Consider the following 17,154-nt stretch of genomic DNA (forward strand, 5'->3'; position numbering starts at 1 on the left):
GTCTGTTAAATGAGTATTGAATTTTATTGTTATATTGTTGACAAATGAAAAGCTACTTGAACATACTATCATATGAAATACATCTATGAAAAAAATACATATTTTCTCTCTTAAATTCCCTTTATCGCCTTTCTTTTCAGTATGCAACATATCATCCTGGTATACATAACCATTTTCCCTATAATGTTTTAGCCTAGTTATGTAGGAAGATAGACTGTATCTCTGTTACGTAATCTGTATGCAGTTAATGTTAGCTATACTTGGAGAAAACATAGCTAGATATTTACCAATGTCACCTTCCTTCTTTCTTTCCTTGTTTTAAAACTATCTTGATGTCTGGTTGTGCCAAAAAGGATTTATCTTTTATACATTAGGAAATTATTTTTATTCCTTTGGCACACATAAGCTTGCCTGGTGTGTGCACATTCAAGGTGCCTTTTTCAATCCATAAATGAATAAGTAGACAGGTGTTGCAATATTCTCTGACCCTGACTCCCTAGCAGTAAATTACAGTCTTTGTTCTATAAAGTACTGTCACACAATACATCACCATCTGCAATTTCATCCACTGGGGAGCTCATGTTGGCTTTTCCTTTCAAAATTATTCCCAGGTGGAATAAGAGTTGGAATTTCTTTCTCTCTCTCTCTCTCTCTCTCTCCATGGTTAAGCACATTTTGCGGAATAATGGGAATGATTGGAGAAGCTATTTGTTGGGGAGAGCTTTTTGCTGGAGATGGAGTATTGCAGGGAGCTGCTGTCAGGCTGGCTCCTCTTTTGATTAGATTTTTTAAGCTATGTCAAAGAGATCCAGAGTAAATAACATTTCCCCCTTCATATCCATCTTAAAATTTCAGGGACCAAATTCCTGGAGTAAAGTAGAAATTTACTTTAGTGCATGTTTTTGATTGACATCTGAAATACTTGTTTAAAAGGGGGGATTTAAAGAGAAACAGAATTTAAAAAACACATTACATGTGAAGAAATCCCTTCTGCCATGAAATTGTGATGTGAAATGAATATTCTGAGCCACAGCACAAGAAGCTGTGAGCTGATCATTTCTGTCTTTCTCTGATGTATTTCAGGTTGTGCTCCCTTTAATCGATCAATATTTCAAAAATCATCGACTATATTTCTTATCTGCAGCAAGCAGGCCTCTCAGCACTGGTGGACATGCCTCTAATAAGGAGAAGGAAATGGTGACAAGGTAAACATAAATAAAGAACAATAGTTGATGTGTAAGCAGGTTTTAGATGAGTAGGTAAAATAGCCTTATAGAAACACAAATGACCTAAAATTGTGCACTTTTTCCCCTGTATTCAGATGGTTCATTGATGTTAGAAGGGAGAATGCACAGTCAAAAGTATGCATGTGTTTCAGACTATAAATCCCTTATTATTATTTTTTAAAAACAGTGGCTGTTATGCAGGTGGGCAGGAATGTAAATTTACTTTCACATATAGCACAGAAAAATACTAAGACTATGCAAAAATTGTTATTCGTGCAAAAAAGACAAATATGTTGAAGAACAAAATTTAACCATGGCAGATTGTAAGAACATACTCTCACTCTGCTCTGATAAGACTCAAGATGTTCTGTGTATAATGTAGGCTTGCATCTTTTCTGGGGCTTTCTTAAAAACCAGGAACACGACGTAAGTCTCATCCCAATCCCTTCTCCCCACATTTTGCCCTTAGGCTTTACCTCCAGATACCTTTTTGTCTTATGTAAGCTCCTTATTACTACTTCCATTTACTCCAAACCAGAGGTTCCTAAACTGTGGAGCAAGTCCTCCTAAGGGGCAAGGAGGAATGTCTAAGGGCATGTGGCAAACACAGGCCATCCCCCATGGGAAGTGGGAAAGTAGCACCACTCAGCCCCTCCCTACTCCCAACTCTGCCCAGGTCTTGCTCCTACCTGCATCCCTGGCTTCCAGCCTGTCCCTTTCCTGATTCTTAGCATGGCTCTGCTCCTGGTGTCTCATAAGCCATGGCTACTGGCTATGTCACCTTTCCTGGTTTGAGGCCTGGAGTGGAGCTGTTCTGGCCCCAAACTCACACCCAGCTGTAGCCTGAGACTCAGCCCCCTTATCTGTGTCCCATGTTCCTCCACCTTAAGGTGTGGACTGCAGCTCTCAAAAGTTTGCAGATGGCTGCTCTGTACTAAGAATGGAGTTACAGTGATCCAGAAAGAATCAAACAGCATATCTAGCTACCATCTTGGCCAATGCTCTCCAGAGCTAAAAGCATGAGCTGCTGCAGTTGGAGCTTAAGTTCATTAGCTGGGGCTTTCACAGATTCATGTCCTCTGCAGATCAGCATAGAGAGAAGACTGTAACACAAACTCACCAGAAGATGACAGAGATACATAGGTTTACATGTTTACATGAGGACTATTCTCTGATAGTCTTATTGAACATGACCCATAATAGTTGGCACATTAGAGCAAACAAATGATCCATTTAGTCTGATATTTTGTTTTTACTGGTGCTTTGTGTGGGGTTCTTCAAGTAACTTAAAAGACACCATAACATACGTGACCAACCATCTATTAATTAATTCGTTCTTGATGCTGAATGCTTAAGAGCAATAAAACTCCATCTCACAATTCTGTGCCATGAACTCACTACCCAAAGATTTAAGGGACCTTGAGAAAGACAAAGTAAACCTCAAGAAGGGAACGTTTAGTTTCAGCATTGGGATTGGGAAGGGATATGAGATTCACCACAGCTGTTTTTTATTAACTATTTTCAGTTTTCTTTGGCTCCTGGCCTCACATAGGTTTTTCCCAGGATAGAAAGACAGTTTGTTTTTTGAAACACCCAACACAACATATGTTTTCTTTTTGCAAGAAAAGTGGATGAGTTTTCAACTAATAATAACAATACAGTGATTTGTGTAGGCAAATCCAAAAACCACGCAGTGCTCAGCACACACACAGAGCCTTGGACATCAAATCTCGTGTTAATTAAGTGAATGTGGGCCGGCACACGGAGGTTAAGTTTATAAAGTACTATGGGATTATTAATTTCCACCTGATTAGTGACCAGAATCTGACAGAACGGGCTTTGATTTGATGTCTTCTCTGTTACGGCCAGCCCACCTCGCAAAGCAGCCTATCTTATTCCTGCTATTTATTAGAATTGATTCTGGATGTGATCCCAAGTATCAGGCCTTTGGATATGTTGCCAGCTTGGTTGTACTAGGCATGCCGAAGATGCTTCATAAACTCAATTCCATCCTCAACTATATTAGCACAGCTTCCACTGAAGTTACTGGGTGTTGCGGTCATATACTGGCAGGAGGAAAAGATTGACATCTATTTAGTGTGTTTCTGTTTAAATAAAAATGAATTATATATGATGATAACATACTTTGGAAAAACTTTTCTTGGTGGACTAGATGGGATGGGGAGTGGATAACAGGTATAGCGTGTCTTTCACTTTGACATCATTGGTTGCAATTAGGCCCACGATGCTGGGGGCCAAATGAAATGATATTCTTAATGCAACTTCTAATGGCCGAAGGTCTTCGCCCCACAACATTACATCACAGTAGGCACCCATATACACCCTGAGCAATATTCTTTGAGGAGCAAAGGATTGAATTGGGTCATGAAGAATGAACTACAGGCAGTCCCCGGGTTACATGGATCTGACTTACATCGGATCCCTTCTTACAAACGGGGTGAGGCAACCCCACACTAGCTGCTTCCCCCCAGCAGACCAGGGAGATGCGAAGCTAGCACCCCCCCAGCAGACCAGGGAGCAGCTTTTCTCAGCAGACACCTCAGCTTGAGAATAAAGGACTGAGGGAAGTGAGGTGTGGGAGAATAAAAACTGAGCTCTGGAGAAATGTTTGGCTAGAGTTTCCCCTACAATATGTACCAGTTCTGACTTACATACAAATTCAACTTAAGAACAAACCTACAGTCCCTATCTTGTACGTAACCCGGGGACTGCCTGTACTGTGTTCATGGAGATCAAGGTTGGGAGGGCTGTGTGGGGAGGTTTGCACTGATGTTTTCTTTCCTCTGACTAAACAATAAACATTGTTATCCTTTGCTCCCAACTGCGCACCCTTCACCCCTATTAAAATTAATTTAAACATATTAAACACAATCTTTGGTCATATCTACATTTTGTTTGATTTAGCCACGTAAATTTTTGTCTCTTTATTTTTAGTCTTAAATAATTTAAATTAAAAATGTTAGTGAATAAATTTTTTTAAATTATCTAATATATTAAATATTATTTGATACAAATTGGTCTAATTAAACATTTATCAACAGAAAATTCAATTGATCTAATTTCCTTACATTTCTCTCCATTTTTTAATGATGTTCTGAGTAGCCCACTGACTGTATTTGAGTTTGTAACACATTGATGGTTTTTTCCTTGTGGGTTTTCATATAGAATGCTTTTATATTACTTAGCTTTGCTTTCTGTTTTTTTTCTTTAATTAAAATATGTGCTTATTTAACCATGTTTGTTAAGATATACACTTAAAATCTCTTTCTTTAGTACTCTCAGTCCCACATTCTGCTCAGAGAATTTCTGCGTGACATCATGTTGCTTTTTCCTGCTCATATATCAGCTGTTACTTTTCTTTCTTCTTTCCTCCCCCCATTGTTTTTTTTATTCCTCCCCCTTCTCTTTATTTTTCTTTTGTCTTCAGCCTGTTCTGCAAACTTGGAGTTCTTGTCAGGCATAGGATTTCACTGTTTGGTAAGGAGACCCTTGACAAATACTAGCATGGCCATCACTTGGTTTTCTTTGCCATTTTTGCGTTGTGTTATGTGCTGCCTTGTTGCATGTTGAATGGCTGCATGGCTGAATGTATGGTCTTCATGGGCTACTAATGATTCTTTAGGCTGATAGATCACAGCACTATTTAGATGGAGAAAAGATTTTTTGTAGTAATAAAAAAGGGAGTGTGCAAATCAGATTGGGAGGTGATCAATTCCCAGGCTCATTGTCCTACCAAAGAACAGAATTCAAACATGATAATTATAAAAGTATTTGCCACTTTATAATGATTCAGTACTGACCTGCTAACATTGAAACAGACTAGCATTTGTCTATTTTTGATTTCTGAACGTCACTAAAGTAAAGTCTGTTGTGGGCTGAAATGCTTAGCTGATTTTTCATGGAATTCTTCCATACTCCCAAATGTGCTTGACTCTAGATCTGCATGTCTATCATGTTTCAGACATCACTTGCCTATAAAAGGGTTGGGGTGAGTCCTCAATTTCTATCTTGTGAAAATCACTTAATTGTCCATCATTCACTCTCTGCAGCCTTTTCTCATGTCATGCTGATGTAAGGTTGGCTGAAAACATGTCCCTATGTACATATCTTCTTTATTGGGAGCAGCGCTGACCACAGCATCCATGATTATCCATTTAGATAATTATCTGGATTGTATGAAGAGGGCTTTGCAGGAGCCATGTGATAGAGGGACAGCTGCCACAGTGGAAGCTGAACCTCAACTATTGGTACATCGTTATTAGGAAAAACGGTTCTTAATCTGAGTTAGCTAACACTTAACACAATTAAGAGTAATTAACACAAAGTAAAATGCTTGTAAATATACAGAGCAGTCTATATTTTCTATGTGTGTTGGCAGTTTCAATTAAAGACTGGAGGAGCCTAGAGTTTTACATTGGACTGCTAACTCATGAGGAAATCACAAAATATCTTGTCTTTCCTAGAATTTGTTAGCTAACTTCAATTAAAAACTCATGGTTTTTCCTACTGGAAACAAGACTTTTCTGGAAGAGGAAGAGCTCCACATGCAGTTATAGGAGATACAGTCAGGCTCTAGGAATTTTCTTTGCTTCTTTTGTGTTTAGAATGTGTGTTTGAATGGACAAAATAAACTTAATTATAGCTTCAGTGTGAGACTTGCTATTGACTGAACATTAACTACATCCACTGTATTGGTATCCCTAAATCTTTACAAGTTGATATCTGGGATTGGACATCAGGGAACGGATCACTCAGTATATTGCCCTGTTCTGTTACTCCTTCTGAAGCATCCAGCCCTAGCGACTGAAGGCAAGATACTGAGCTGGACAGAGCATTAATCTGGCCCAGTATGGCCGTTCCTATGAATGGTGTGGGATATGCATACTGCTCCCAAAGGCAGGTTAGCATATTGCGTTATAGTAAAAGGAAAGTCTGTTGTAAAATGGGGGGAGGGATAGCTCAGTGTTTTGAGCATTGGCCTGGTAAACCCAGGGTTTGTGAGTTCAATCCTTGTGGAGGCCATTTAGGGATTTGGGGCAAAATTTGTCAGGGGTGGGTGGTGTTCAGTCCTGCTGTGAAGGCAGGGGACTGGATTCAATGACCTTTCAAGGTCCCTTCCAGTTCTAGGAGCTAGGCAATCTCCATTAATTTAAAAGCTCTGTGACCTTAATTGTGTGTAGAGGCTTCATTGTGTGTAGAGGGCCATACAAAATTAGAAGTTAAGCATGATAGTTTGCCAGATAGAAAAGCCTGAAGTATGTTAACCACACTGGATTACTGTGTCCGGAAGTCTAGATGGGCCATACTGCAAATGCCACTCTTGGGGCAGACTGAAAGAAATAGGACAGACAGTTCCCTAAAACTTGAGGTTTATTGTGTCAGAGTCACAAAGCCAGTAACAAAAGATCTTCTGTAGTACCACACTGGTTAAGAAGAAGACAAAGTATGACCATGGAAGCTCATGATACTATTTATATATTTTGTAGTCTAAGGTACTACTGTACCATTGTTGTTTAAGGTATTTTTTTAGTTAGAGACTAACACAGCTACCCCTCTGAAGTGCCCTTTAGGCATTCCAGTCCTTGGCTTCCATTTAAACAAACAAGTCTAAAATAGTGTAAGGTTACTGAAAGCCATATTCATCATACTTACAGTTCTTCCAGTCCCAAAGGATCAGACATTTATCCTCAGGTCAACACGTATTATAGATCTTACTTATATAGCACACTGTCTGTCAATCCTTCATAAACTAAATAAAGATTTATTAATAACAGAAAAGGGAATTATTAACTAGTTAAGGAATCAAATAAATAAAAGTGATTTTCAGTGTTCATAGTTCAGAATAACAATAGCGATGCTGTCTGCTGGTTTGCATAAGTCTCTTTGTAATCATCTTAAAAATCCAAATGCAGTTTAGATGTAAAGTCTGCTAGAAAGGTCCAATGCATTCCCCAGGGCATTTCATGTAAGGACTTGGAAGAGCTCATTCCTACAGCTTAAATTTTCACTGTTCAAAGTTTAGCAGACTAGAGATGAAAGGATCGGGTCTGAAGTTTCTCTTTGTAGCTGAAACAGGTTTTTCAAGTGCTTTGAGAACAGCATGTGACTGGGGATTCTTCCTTCTTGAGCACACACTCATCACTTTGAAGTTAACTCTCTATTTAGTATGCATACACAGGTAATCTAGTTATAATTAACGTAAGATGAATGCCAATCCTACCTTTTATTATGGATAAATAAGACGAAGACAAAAAATGAAATATTGTTATTTTCATACAGTGTCTCGCATCTTTGATCTTAAGATAGACTGAACACACTCCCCTACATAATGTAAAAACAATTAAGACGTGAAAAGGAATTAGCATCTACAAGCTAACTTGGTTATATTGTTAAACTTCTAACAAGATACAAGTAAACACAGATTTAGTATCTACCCTTGATTTCTATTACTGCATATTAATGGGTGAATGCTGGTCTCTTCAAAAATCACATACAGGTTAATTGTTCTGGTACAATTAGAAAGCCTCTTAGTAAGTGGTTAGGGGTCATATACAGGTTACCTGTTGTACCAGTGTTACAGTTACTGATATTTTTATTAAGGTTATTCTTCAGCACAGAATTACTATATGCTGATTATTGGATAACTGAGGTTTAACAATGATAATTTACTGTTTTTGAGAGTTGTATTTGTGCAATCAGGAGATTACATTTATGCAATTTCATTATTAATGGGCTGAGCTTTCCATGCAATTATTTTCCATGAAATGAGCCTTTGGAACAATATTTTCCCCATTTAAAAAGCAAATTTTTATGAAGTTTAATTTACTTTTCAATAATGTTTAACTCTGGTATGAGATGTTTTCTCTTTATTTTCAGTGGTAATTGTGTATCAGCTCAATTCTTCATTCTCACTGTTGTTGACAAAGTGACATACAATCTGATACATAAGTTAGCCATGCAGTAAATGACCAGATTTATCCCATTCGCTTCCTTTAATAGAGTGGATATTACCCAGGAGATAACTCTTTGGTAATATAAAATAGGTATGGATGCTGTTTCTGCCTGAATATTTGCTCCTTTCTGGGAACCAATACAAATCCTTACATTAAGAATCATGAGATTTTGAGTGAAGGGTGTTAATACTGAATTTAATCACCAAGATCAGTTCTGGAATTATCTAAGATTTTTCTACAAGGTCTCCCATTTTAGAGCATGTGTATATTGTAGTGTTATTTCGAAACAATTGATGTTATTCCGAAATAGCAAAGAGTGCATCTATACTACAAGCCTTTATTTCAATAATGTCAATCTGGAGGACTTCTTACTCTGACTCCTGTAACCGTCATTTTATGAGGAGTAAGGGAAGTCAAAGGAAGAGTGTTCTTGCTTTGACTTCCTGATGTGTAGATAACGCCTGAAGCCGAGTTAAACTATTTCAACTTAAGCTATGCAATTGATGTAGCTGAAATTGCATAGCTCAATTCAACTTTAAACCTGCTGTGTAGATGTACCCTAACTGCTCCTTAAGCCCAATTAATTTGCTTATGAGATCTGTTGTGATTGGTTGTACAGCTTAGGCTACATTCAGCTACCTTGGGCTTGTCTCCACTACCGTGAGACTGACACCGATACACCTATCCCATAGAACTGGAAGGGACCTTGAAAGATCATCGAGTCCATCCCCCTGCCTTCACAGCAGGACCAAGTACCATCCCTGACAGATTTGGCCCAGATCCCTAAATGGCGCCCTGAAGGATTAAACTCTCAACCCTGGGTTTAGCAGGCCAATGCAATCAATCCACTGGGGTCCATTTATTGGGTCTAGTGAAGAGTTGTTGGATTGAATGTAGATTGCTCTCCCATCAACTCCAGTAATCCACTGGACTGAGAAAGCATAAAGTAATTTGAAGAAAGAGTTTCTCCCATCAACCAAGTACAGTGTTGACATCGCAATAAGTCAGCCCAAGTTACATTGATTCCAGCTATGTTTTTCACATAGTTGGAATTGTGTAACTTAGGTCCACTTACCCCTGTTGTATAGACCTGCCACTAGCGATCACACAGGTTCTAAGAATGTTTGTAGCCTAAAAGCCCATTGATCTCTTTTTAAAGTAAACATTTTTGTACTTGCAATTTCTAGTATTCCCTTTGGCAGTTAGTTATTTATACAGTTCCTTTAAGGTCTAGTGTTTTTTTAGCTTTGATATGACCAATTGTTTCCAAGTATTTTGTCATGGAAAGCCTATGTTATGGATTAGAAGAGTGTTCTGCATTAGGCTCTACTGCTGTGCTTTGGCTACAGGTCTGTTTGGGTAGATCTACCACAGCTGTGTTACTGCTGTAGAACTTTTTGTAGCATCAGAAGTTACTTAATTATAAATTATAAATTTCAAGTATTATAACTCATTTTAAAAATCATGGCCATCTAAAATTTGGTACAAATTTTGGTTTAGTCTTCATTCATTTAGTGGCCTCTGTATTGATAGTGATATCTATAGCGATATTGATATCTATCTAAATAAAAGCAAAGACACCCACATTGCTTTTTGTGCTTTTATTTCTTGAAAATAAGTAAACACTCTTAAGTCTAAAGATGTGCAAAGCCCAGAATTCTGACTATCCCTGCTCCTATGTTTGAGAAGCAAATAGGGTGGTGAAAAAGTTGGGTCAAAAGTAAGACCCAACTCATATAAGTAAGAGCATAATTTTCTTTCCATCTAGGCTGGACAATTATGGAGGAGAGGAGCATACATGCTAATCCAAAAATTATCTAATTTGTAATAGGTGTCCTGATCTCTAGCAGTAGTTTTACTATAACTTTGAGTGTAGTAAGAGCTGAGGTATTTTGAATACTTTTTTCCAAACTAGGTCCAAAAAAACCATCTATGTACTTTGCTCTTCACAGTCTTAACAATTCAATTTTCCTTGGCTACATCCTGACTCAGAACCAGAGTTTTGAAAATACCTTATGGGAGTTTCTTCTCACAATATTTCCATTGAAACAAAATAAGAAAGTACTGGAAATTTCATAATGAACCTCAGCTTTGCAAACTGTACAGTCACGTTTCCAGAGCAAAGAGGTTCAGATAGGCATCTCAACTTCATGTGCTTTTCCAAATACCTGAACTATTTGAAATTAACAAATCACTAGATAATGGTGATGCTATGTTATATTTGGAAAAACATAGTTGTGGGGGAAGGCTGTAGCCTTCAGTTGCTGCTGTGCTAATTTGCATGAGGAAGGTGTTAGTACTGGAACTGAAGCACATAAACCAGTCTTCCAGAAATGTGTTCTGATTACCATTAGGAATGGTAAAATTTATAGATGTCAAAAAGTTGCAGTTCTTGTGATCTTTTAATTCTATCCTTGATTACTAAGCTTTCTTTAAAAAAATCACCCTTTTCTGTTACCAAAATATAGGTATCATAGACTGCCTACACTGTATATTTATTTTTTTTTTACAAATATACTGCCCTACCAGTGCAGGATTCAGTTAACTAGTGAGATGTCTCATTTCAATAGATTGCATCCATTTATGCTAATGACCACCTTCCACGTTTAAGTGTATGGGGGTGCTATTTGACTGGCCGGCCAAGTGAGAGGAACGGTGTTTAATGGCTAGAGGTGGGAGAGATAAAAACTGCTGCAAAAGGATCAGCATAGTTGCTGACTCAGTCCCCAGGAATGCAAAAGGGGCAGCTGTGTACCTGCAGCCTTCTTTTTATATGCTGTAGGCTGAAACAGGACTCTCCCTCCCTCCCCTGTAGGTGATAAAATGCCAGATTTAGTCAAGACTCCGCTATAGGCATTGTGCTTGGGGGCTACAAAGGATTTTTTGCCTTACCACCATATTGGCATGTATGCAGTTGGTTTTTTCCACCTTTCCCACAGTGGATTCGGGAAGGGTTTTGTTCACGCATGGCATGAAGGACAGCAGGCTATATGTTACAACTCATTATTTAAGTGTAGCGTAAATAGTCAGTGCAGGTACTCCATAGGGAAGATGTATAGTCACTGGATAAATGTCTTAGAAAAGGACTTAAAAGAGGTGTTAGTGAAAGGAACAAATGAGAGGTGGTTGGGGACTCCTGTGATTGGTATGGCAAGTCACCAAACCCCCATTCTTATAGCCAACCTTAACCCTCTGGTAATGGATTTTCAGGAGAGGCATGGATGGAAAAAGAGGGGGAGCTGGTAACCCCACCTGAGTAATTGCAGAATAAACATGGGAACACCTGCACCATACCTTTTTATCTGTCAGATAGTCCCGGATAGCTAATAATAAAGTTGTGGCTTGATGAAATTCATGCCAAGTGTCTCCTGTCCTTTCAGTTTAGCAGACAATGTTTGACTTTGTGCTTTTATATGTCATGCTTAGAAAGCTTAATACAAAGCATTAGATGGACGACTGCAAGAATTGTGAGAAGTATTTGTGTTACTTTTCAGGAAGATACATCTGTGATGTCAATGATCCCACAATAGTTCACTTCATCTTAGCTGTTACATTCTGGATCTATCATCTTTAACATCTTATAAATGTTTGTCTCTTGTATCACTGAGGCAGCACCAAACTGAGCACATTAGATACTTTTTATCTGAGAAAAAAAAAAGAAATGTTTAGATAAACTTGAATCGCTTTGAATGAAATTTTGAACTTAAATGAAATACACACAGTACACTGCAGATCTAATTAACGTCACATGTAACTGCTTCATGAGTGCTTGAGTTGTTTGAGGAAAAGATGCTTTGAGTGCCTCAGCTATTTGATGAGAGATGCTTTTATTGTCCCTGGTATCTGCATCTGTGTAAACAAAGTGAATGTAACAAATTGCATGTTTTTAACTTGACTGTTAAAATCATGTAAAAGCTGAATTTTGCCTCTGCTGTGTCATTTACTGCTTCCCGGAAAATGACAAATGTTAACAAACATAGGACTGCTTTAATACAAACTCATTTTAATTAGTGGATCTTTCTGCTTTCTGTTTAGGAAATGATGCGACATCGATAGTCAATTGTCTTCATATACTTGGCCAGACTTTGGATGCAAGGTAATGTTGAATACATTTTCTAAAGTATAAACAAAATCACTTAAAAATGAATAACACGTGTACAGTAGGATTTGGGGGCTGATGATCTGTAAAAGACAACAGAATTTCTTAAATAAAAAAGGATTGTTCTGCTGAAAAATCCCATACTGAATGTTGCTTCATTATTATTCTTGATAACCCAACAGATTGGTAACACAGTATACAGGCAGTCCCCGACTTACGCGGATCCGACTTATGTCGGATCCACACTTACAAACGGGGCTTTCTCGCCCCGGAGGTCGAGGTGGCGGATTGCTGCCTGTGAGCTCCGGGGCGAGAGAGCCCCGTTCGTAAGCTGCTCCCAGTGCCCCTGGTCTGCTGGAGACCGTCTCCAGCAGACCAGGAGCACCGGGACTGAAGCCGCAGCCGCGGCGGGGTCCCGCGCCTCTGAGGCTTTGCCAGAGCAAAGCCTCAGAGGCGTGGCACCCCGCTGCCGCTGCGGCTCTGCTCCCCATGTCCCTGGTCTGCTGGGGGGGAGGGGGCGCAGCTAGTGTGCCCCCCCAGCAGACCAGGCTTTTGTTGTGGACCCTGGGGCAGAGCAGCTGGGGCGCTGCCGATTGGTCCTGCAGCGCCGCTCTGGGCACTACTGGACCAACCCGGCAGCACCCCAGCTGCTCTGCCCCAGGTCCTGATTCAGCCGCTGCTGGTCAGTTTCAGCAGTGGCTGAATCAGGACGCCTGGGGCAGAGCAGCCGGGGTGCTGCTGGGTTGGTCCAGTAGCGCCAAGGAGCGAGGAGCGGTGCTACTGGAGCAACCCAGCAGCACCCCAGCTGCTCTGTCCCAGGCGTCCCCAAGTCAGCCGCTGCTGAAACTGACCAGCGCTGACTACAGGAAGCCCGAGGCAGAGTTGCTCTGCCCCAGGCTTCCTGGAATCATCTGCTGATCAGTTTCAGCAGCAGCTGACTTGGGGACGCTTGGGGTTCTTAAGTTGAATCTGTATGTAAGTCAGAACTGGCGGTCAGTTTCAGCAGCGGCTGAATCTGGACGCCAGTTCCGACTTACATACAGATTCAACTTAAGAACAAACCTACAGTCCCTATCTTGTACGTAACCCGGGGACTGCCTGTAGAGCTTTTCATCTCTAGCTCACTGCTTTAACTCCTGGCCAGTTAAGTGTGACCAAAAACTGCTAGCTGTTTATGGATATTTGTCTCAAATGGATAAGTGTCTCAAAAACAGTCATACCTATTGGAAATAATGTACTACTTTGCTTACAGTCTCATGATCAGAAAAGCCGAAGCTTGAATGGGATAGAGTAAGGTATGCTTTCGCTTTGAAAGTATGTTTTCACTGCTGAGCTAACACAGGTTTGAGGTTTGCCACTAACCTCTTTCCTGTCGACTTTCAAAAAACCTGTCCCAAGTTTAGTGGTGTTTTCAACCCAACGAACTCAACCGGGACTATAGGCTGAAGTGTGGCTGTTGAATATTTTCAGGCCAGTAAAGTGCCCATTTGCAAAGAGGATGCAGGCTAAACAACTCCAGTGTTGATAGTCCTATCAGCAGTCCCCACCTATGTGTCCAGAAGCACAGACAAGTTCTCCCACAATTCACTAGCAACTAATCACAGAACAGCTCACTTATAGCAGTGAATAGACTTCCAGGAGTCCTAATGATACAAGTGTGAGCTCAGCAGCACTGAGGGCATAGTGACTTGAGAGTGCCTTTGCAGCATGGCAGCCCATACCTACACTACATTAACCCAGGTGCCAGTCACCCAAGTCAAGTCTGAAGTGAAGACATAGCTATACAAAGGTCAGTCAGGACTCAGGCATATGTGTAGGGCCATATATGGAAGCTTGCATTGTTGCCACCCATGCAGTACGTATTCTGTGAATAAAATAGAATGGTAGCCCAGGATACTAAAATAATCTAGCATTTTTATTTGAACTAATTTCTTATCAAAATGAAAACTCTATGGTATTGTACTTTGCTATTAATACTGGACCCCTACAATCAACTCAACTAGCCTTGTATTTTTATTGGAAAGCAGGGACACTGACTTACAATACTCCATAAAAGTGATTGTAGTTATATAACCAACATGTTCATGTTTCTTGTTTTTACTGCATATTTTTAACTGTGGTTTTCAGAAAACCCATTCTAACTTTTAAAATTGTTGAAGCAAAATGTGTTTGTAATGGTTGGGTAAGGATTTTGGGTTGCAGTTTCACCATAACCATAAGCTTCCTATTTGGTCGATTTAGCAGGCTTCCTCATTCCTTGTTTTTATGAAGCAATTAAGACCTTCCCTTAAGAAGTCTTGTGCATGTAAAGTAAAGTTAAATTGTAAAGTAAAAATAAATTCAAATCTCTTCTGGCCTTCCTGCAGAGTAACACTGATTCTTCATTTCAGTTGGAAGGTGCTTCTTTGAGTTGCTTTCTTCATGGAAAGAAGATTTCAGCCAATAGAAAGGCTTTCCCAAGATTTTTTTTTAAATATTGCCAGATGTAGGCTTTGTTTCATGTTTCTTTAACAGAATATGATCTTTAATTCTTTTATATGTAATACACAGGACCGTGATGAAGACTGGTCTGGAATCTGTTAAAATGGCACTGAGAGCATTTTTGGATAATGCTGCAGAAGATCTGGAGAAGACAATGGAAAATCTAAAGCAAGGCCAGTTTACACACACGAGAAATCAACCAAAGGGAGTGACACAAATCATTAACTACACCACAGTGGCTCTCCTCCCAGTACTCTCTTCATTATTTGAACATATTGGACAGCATCAATTTGGAGAAGATTTAATATGTATGTCTTATTTAGAAATGTTAGGAAACAAAATCTTTATTATTTTGTATTATTTGATTTCTAATACTTGGGGACAAATGTTGACAAAACTCTGTGAAAAAATTCACTGATTTAAATGAGAATTTGTCTTAAACTTAAAATAAGATTAGCAGATTTTACACTTTCTCCTATATTTTTACACAGTGGGGTAGTTTTGTGGTTAGAAGATAGGAGTAGAAATCTGGATTGTATTTTTGGCCCTGCCACAGACTTGATATGTGATTTTGCATAAGTCATGCAGTCTCTCTCCACATGAATTTATCCACCTATAAAATAGGAATAATAATATTTACCACATAGGCATGTTGCAAACACAATATTTATATAAAACTTTCAGATTCTGTGATGAAAGCTTTTGTGATGCAACCTCACTGATTCAAATCTTTCAAGCAAGGTTGTCATCTGACTTGAGCTACAAACATGACCGTGTTTCAATTGATGAAATGTTCAGATGGATGCAGGAGGAATTGCTGAAGAAGACAGCTGCAAGGGGCTGATGTGGTGAAGTACTTCTGAAGCTCCATTTCTGTGGTGTTGAGGAGCACAGTCGATGCAGAACCTACATTTTATCGATTACCTAATTTGTGCAGGATTAAAGCTGTTCTCTTCCAGTTCCACTTACAGTCCACAAAGCAGAGTTTCAGTCCTGTACTGTTTAGAAGTCCCACGGGAATTCTAATGGTCAGCTCCCTCTCTTTCCTGGGCAGCCATTCTGTTTCCTCAAAGCTGGAAAATTCAGAATTGGAGAATCCTTGAAATAGGAATCCAGTAGGGAAGGATCTAGAAAAAGAGATTTAAATTCAGTCGCCTGCATTTTCTATGTCTGAAAAAATATAAAGTAGATATGTGGAAAGTAGTTTTCTAAACATTGTAATTTGATTAGCTGAGTCTATACTGTAATTTTTATTTATTTAGAAATTATGGTTAAAGATGCTTAATTTCAGTGTCTAAAAATATAATCCAAAATTAAGCAGCTATGTGGCTATACAAGATCAGGTATACTCTTTCTATTCCTTTTTGCTTTCTGATCTTACAAGATTTTTAATCACCTTAATTTTTAATACATCCTTGATATCAGTTATTATAGAGTCACTAATAGTATGAATTGTTAGTTAACATGTGCTCACCTATTTTATCTAATGCACACACACACCACTTTTCTTCACAAAGTGTTTTAGAAATTATAGTCATCTTGCTGCGAGGAAGATGACCCTCAGCATCATCCCAGTTAATGTATATTTTCTCCTTTTGGACAGTTCTTAGTGTTGGGCAGTTTTGTCTGTTATTGTTGATACATTTTGAGAGTGTTTAATTCAGATATGACAGTTATTAGCTTTGAAAGAGACTCTCTGAAGGAGCTCTTCAGTGGTCAGAGTTAGTGCGTCAGCCTAGCCAATCAAAAATATCTGCCTCTGTCTCTTACAGTGTTAGGGATAGAAAAGCCATCACTACTGAATTTATGAACCCATCCCCTGAGCAGAATAAAAACTGTTTGGGTGAATGAATCAAATTTTCTCAAGCACATTATTTATACTACTATAATGGCTGACTTGGATATTTAACAGAACTGAAAGCAGTTTGAACTGAAGAGCTATAACTGGGATCGTAACTGTCTCGGAATGTCTCTTGACAGGACACAATGAGGGACATATAGCACAGAGACTAGTTATGTAATTCTTTTGAACTAGTGGGTTATGTAGTTCTTATGGACAGAATATGCTTAATCTGACTGAGGCCCACATCTGCTCAGCTCTTGGACCAGCTCCCACTTACGTGATGCACACCATCTTGTCCCACCCCAGAGGCTAAACAGAAGACTCCAGAATAAAAATCATGACTCTCTACTGCTGGAACTAAATAATATTCTCTGTAGGAGGGAATTGTAACTAGAGCTGGTTGGAAAATTTCCAGTGAAACAGAGTTTTGTCAGAAAATGCTGGTTAATTGAACATGAAATATAATATGAAAGTGAATTGGATTGAGTGAACTGGAGGGGCTCTGGTCAACTTTTTCTCCCAAATTTGATC

The 17,154-nt window shown here is 39.2% G+C and overlaps 1 protein-coding gene across 1 annotated transcript in view; it reads left to right on the forward strand.

Annotated features, from left to right (window-relative positions):
• RYR2 (ryanodine receptor 2) overlaps positions 1-17,154 on the forward strand; it is a 648,519-nt gene that overhangs the window by 489,472 nt on the left and 141,893 nt on the right. The window contains exons 63-66 of the mRNA XM_075924816.1: positions 1,084-1,205; positions 4,675-4,724; positions 12,236-12,296; positions 14,850-15,088. Coding sequence (XP_075780931.1) covers positions 1,084-1,205; positions 4,675-4,724; positions 12,236-12,296; positions 14,850-15,088 — 472 coding nt within the window. The remainder of the gene's footprint in view (positions 1-1,083; positions 1,206-4,674; positions 4,725-12,235; positions 12,297-14,849; positions 15,089-17,154) is intronic.

This window comes from Pelodiscus sinensis, chromosome 3, assembly GCF_049634645.1.
Source record: "Pelodiscus sinensis isolate JC-2024 chromosome 3, ASM4963464v1, whole genome shotgun sequence".
In the NCBI taxonomy this organism is placed as follows: Eukaryota; Metazoa; Chordata; order Testudines; family Trionychidae; genus Pelodiscus; species Pelodiscus sinensis.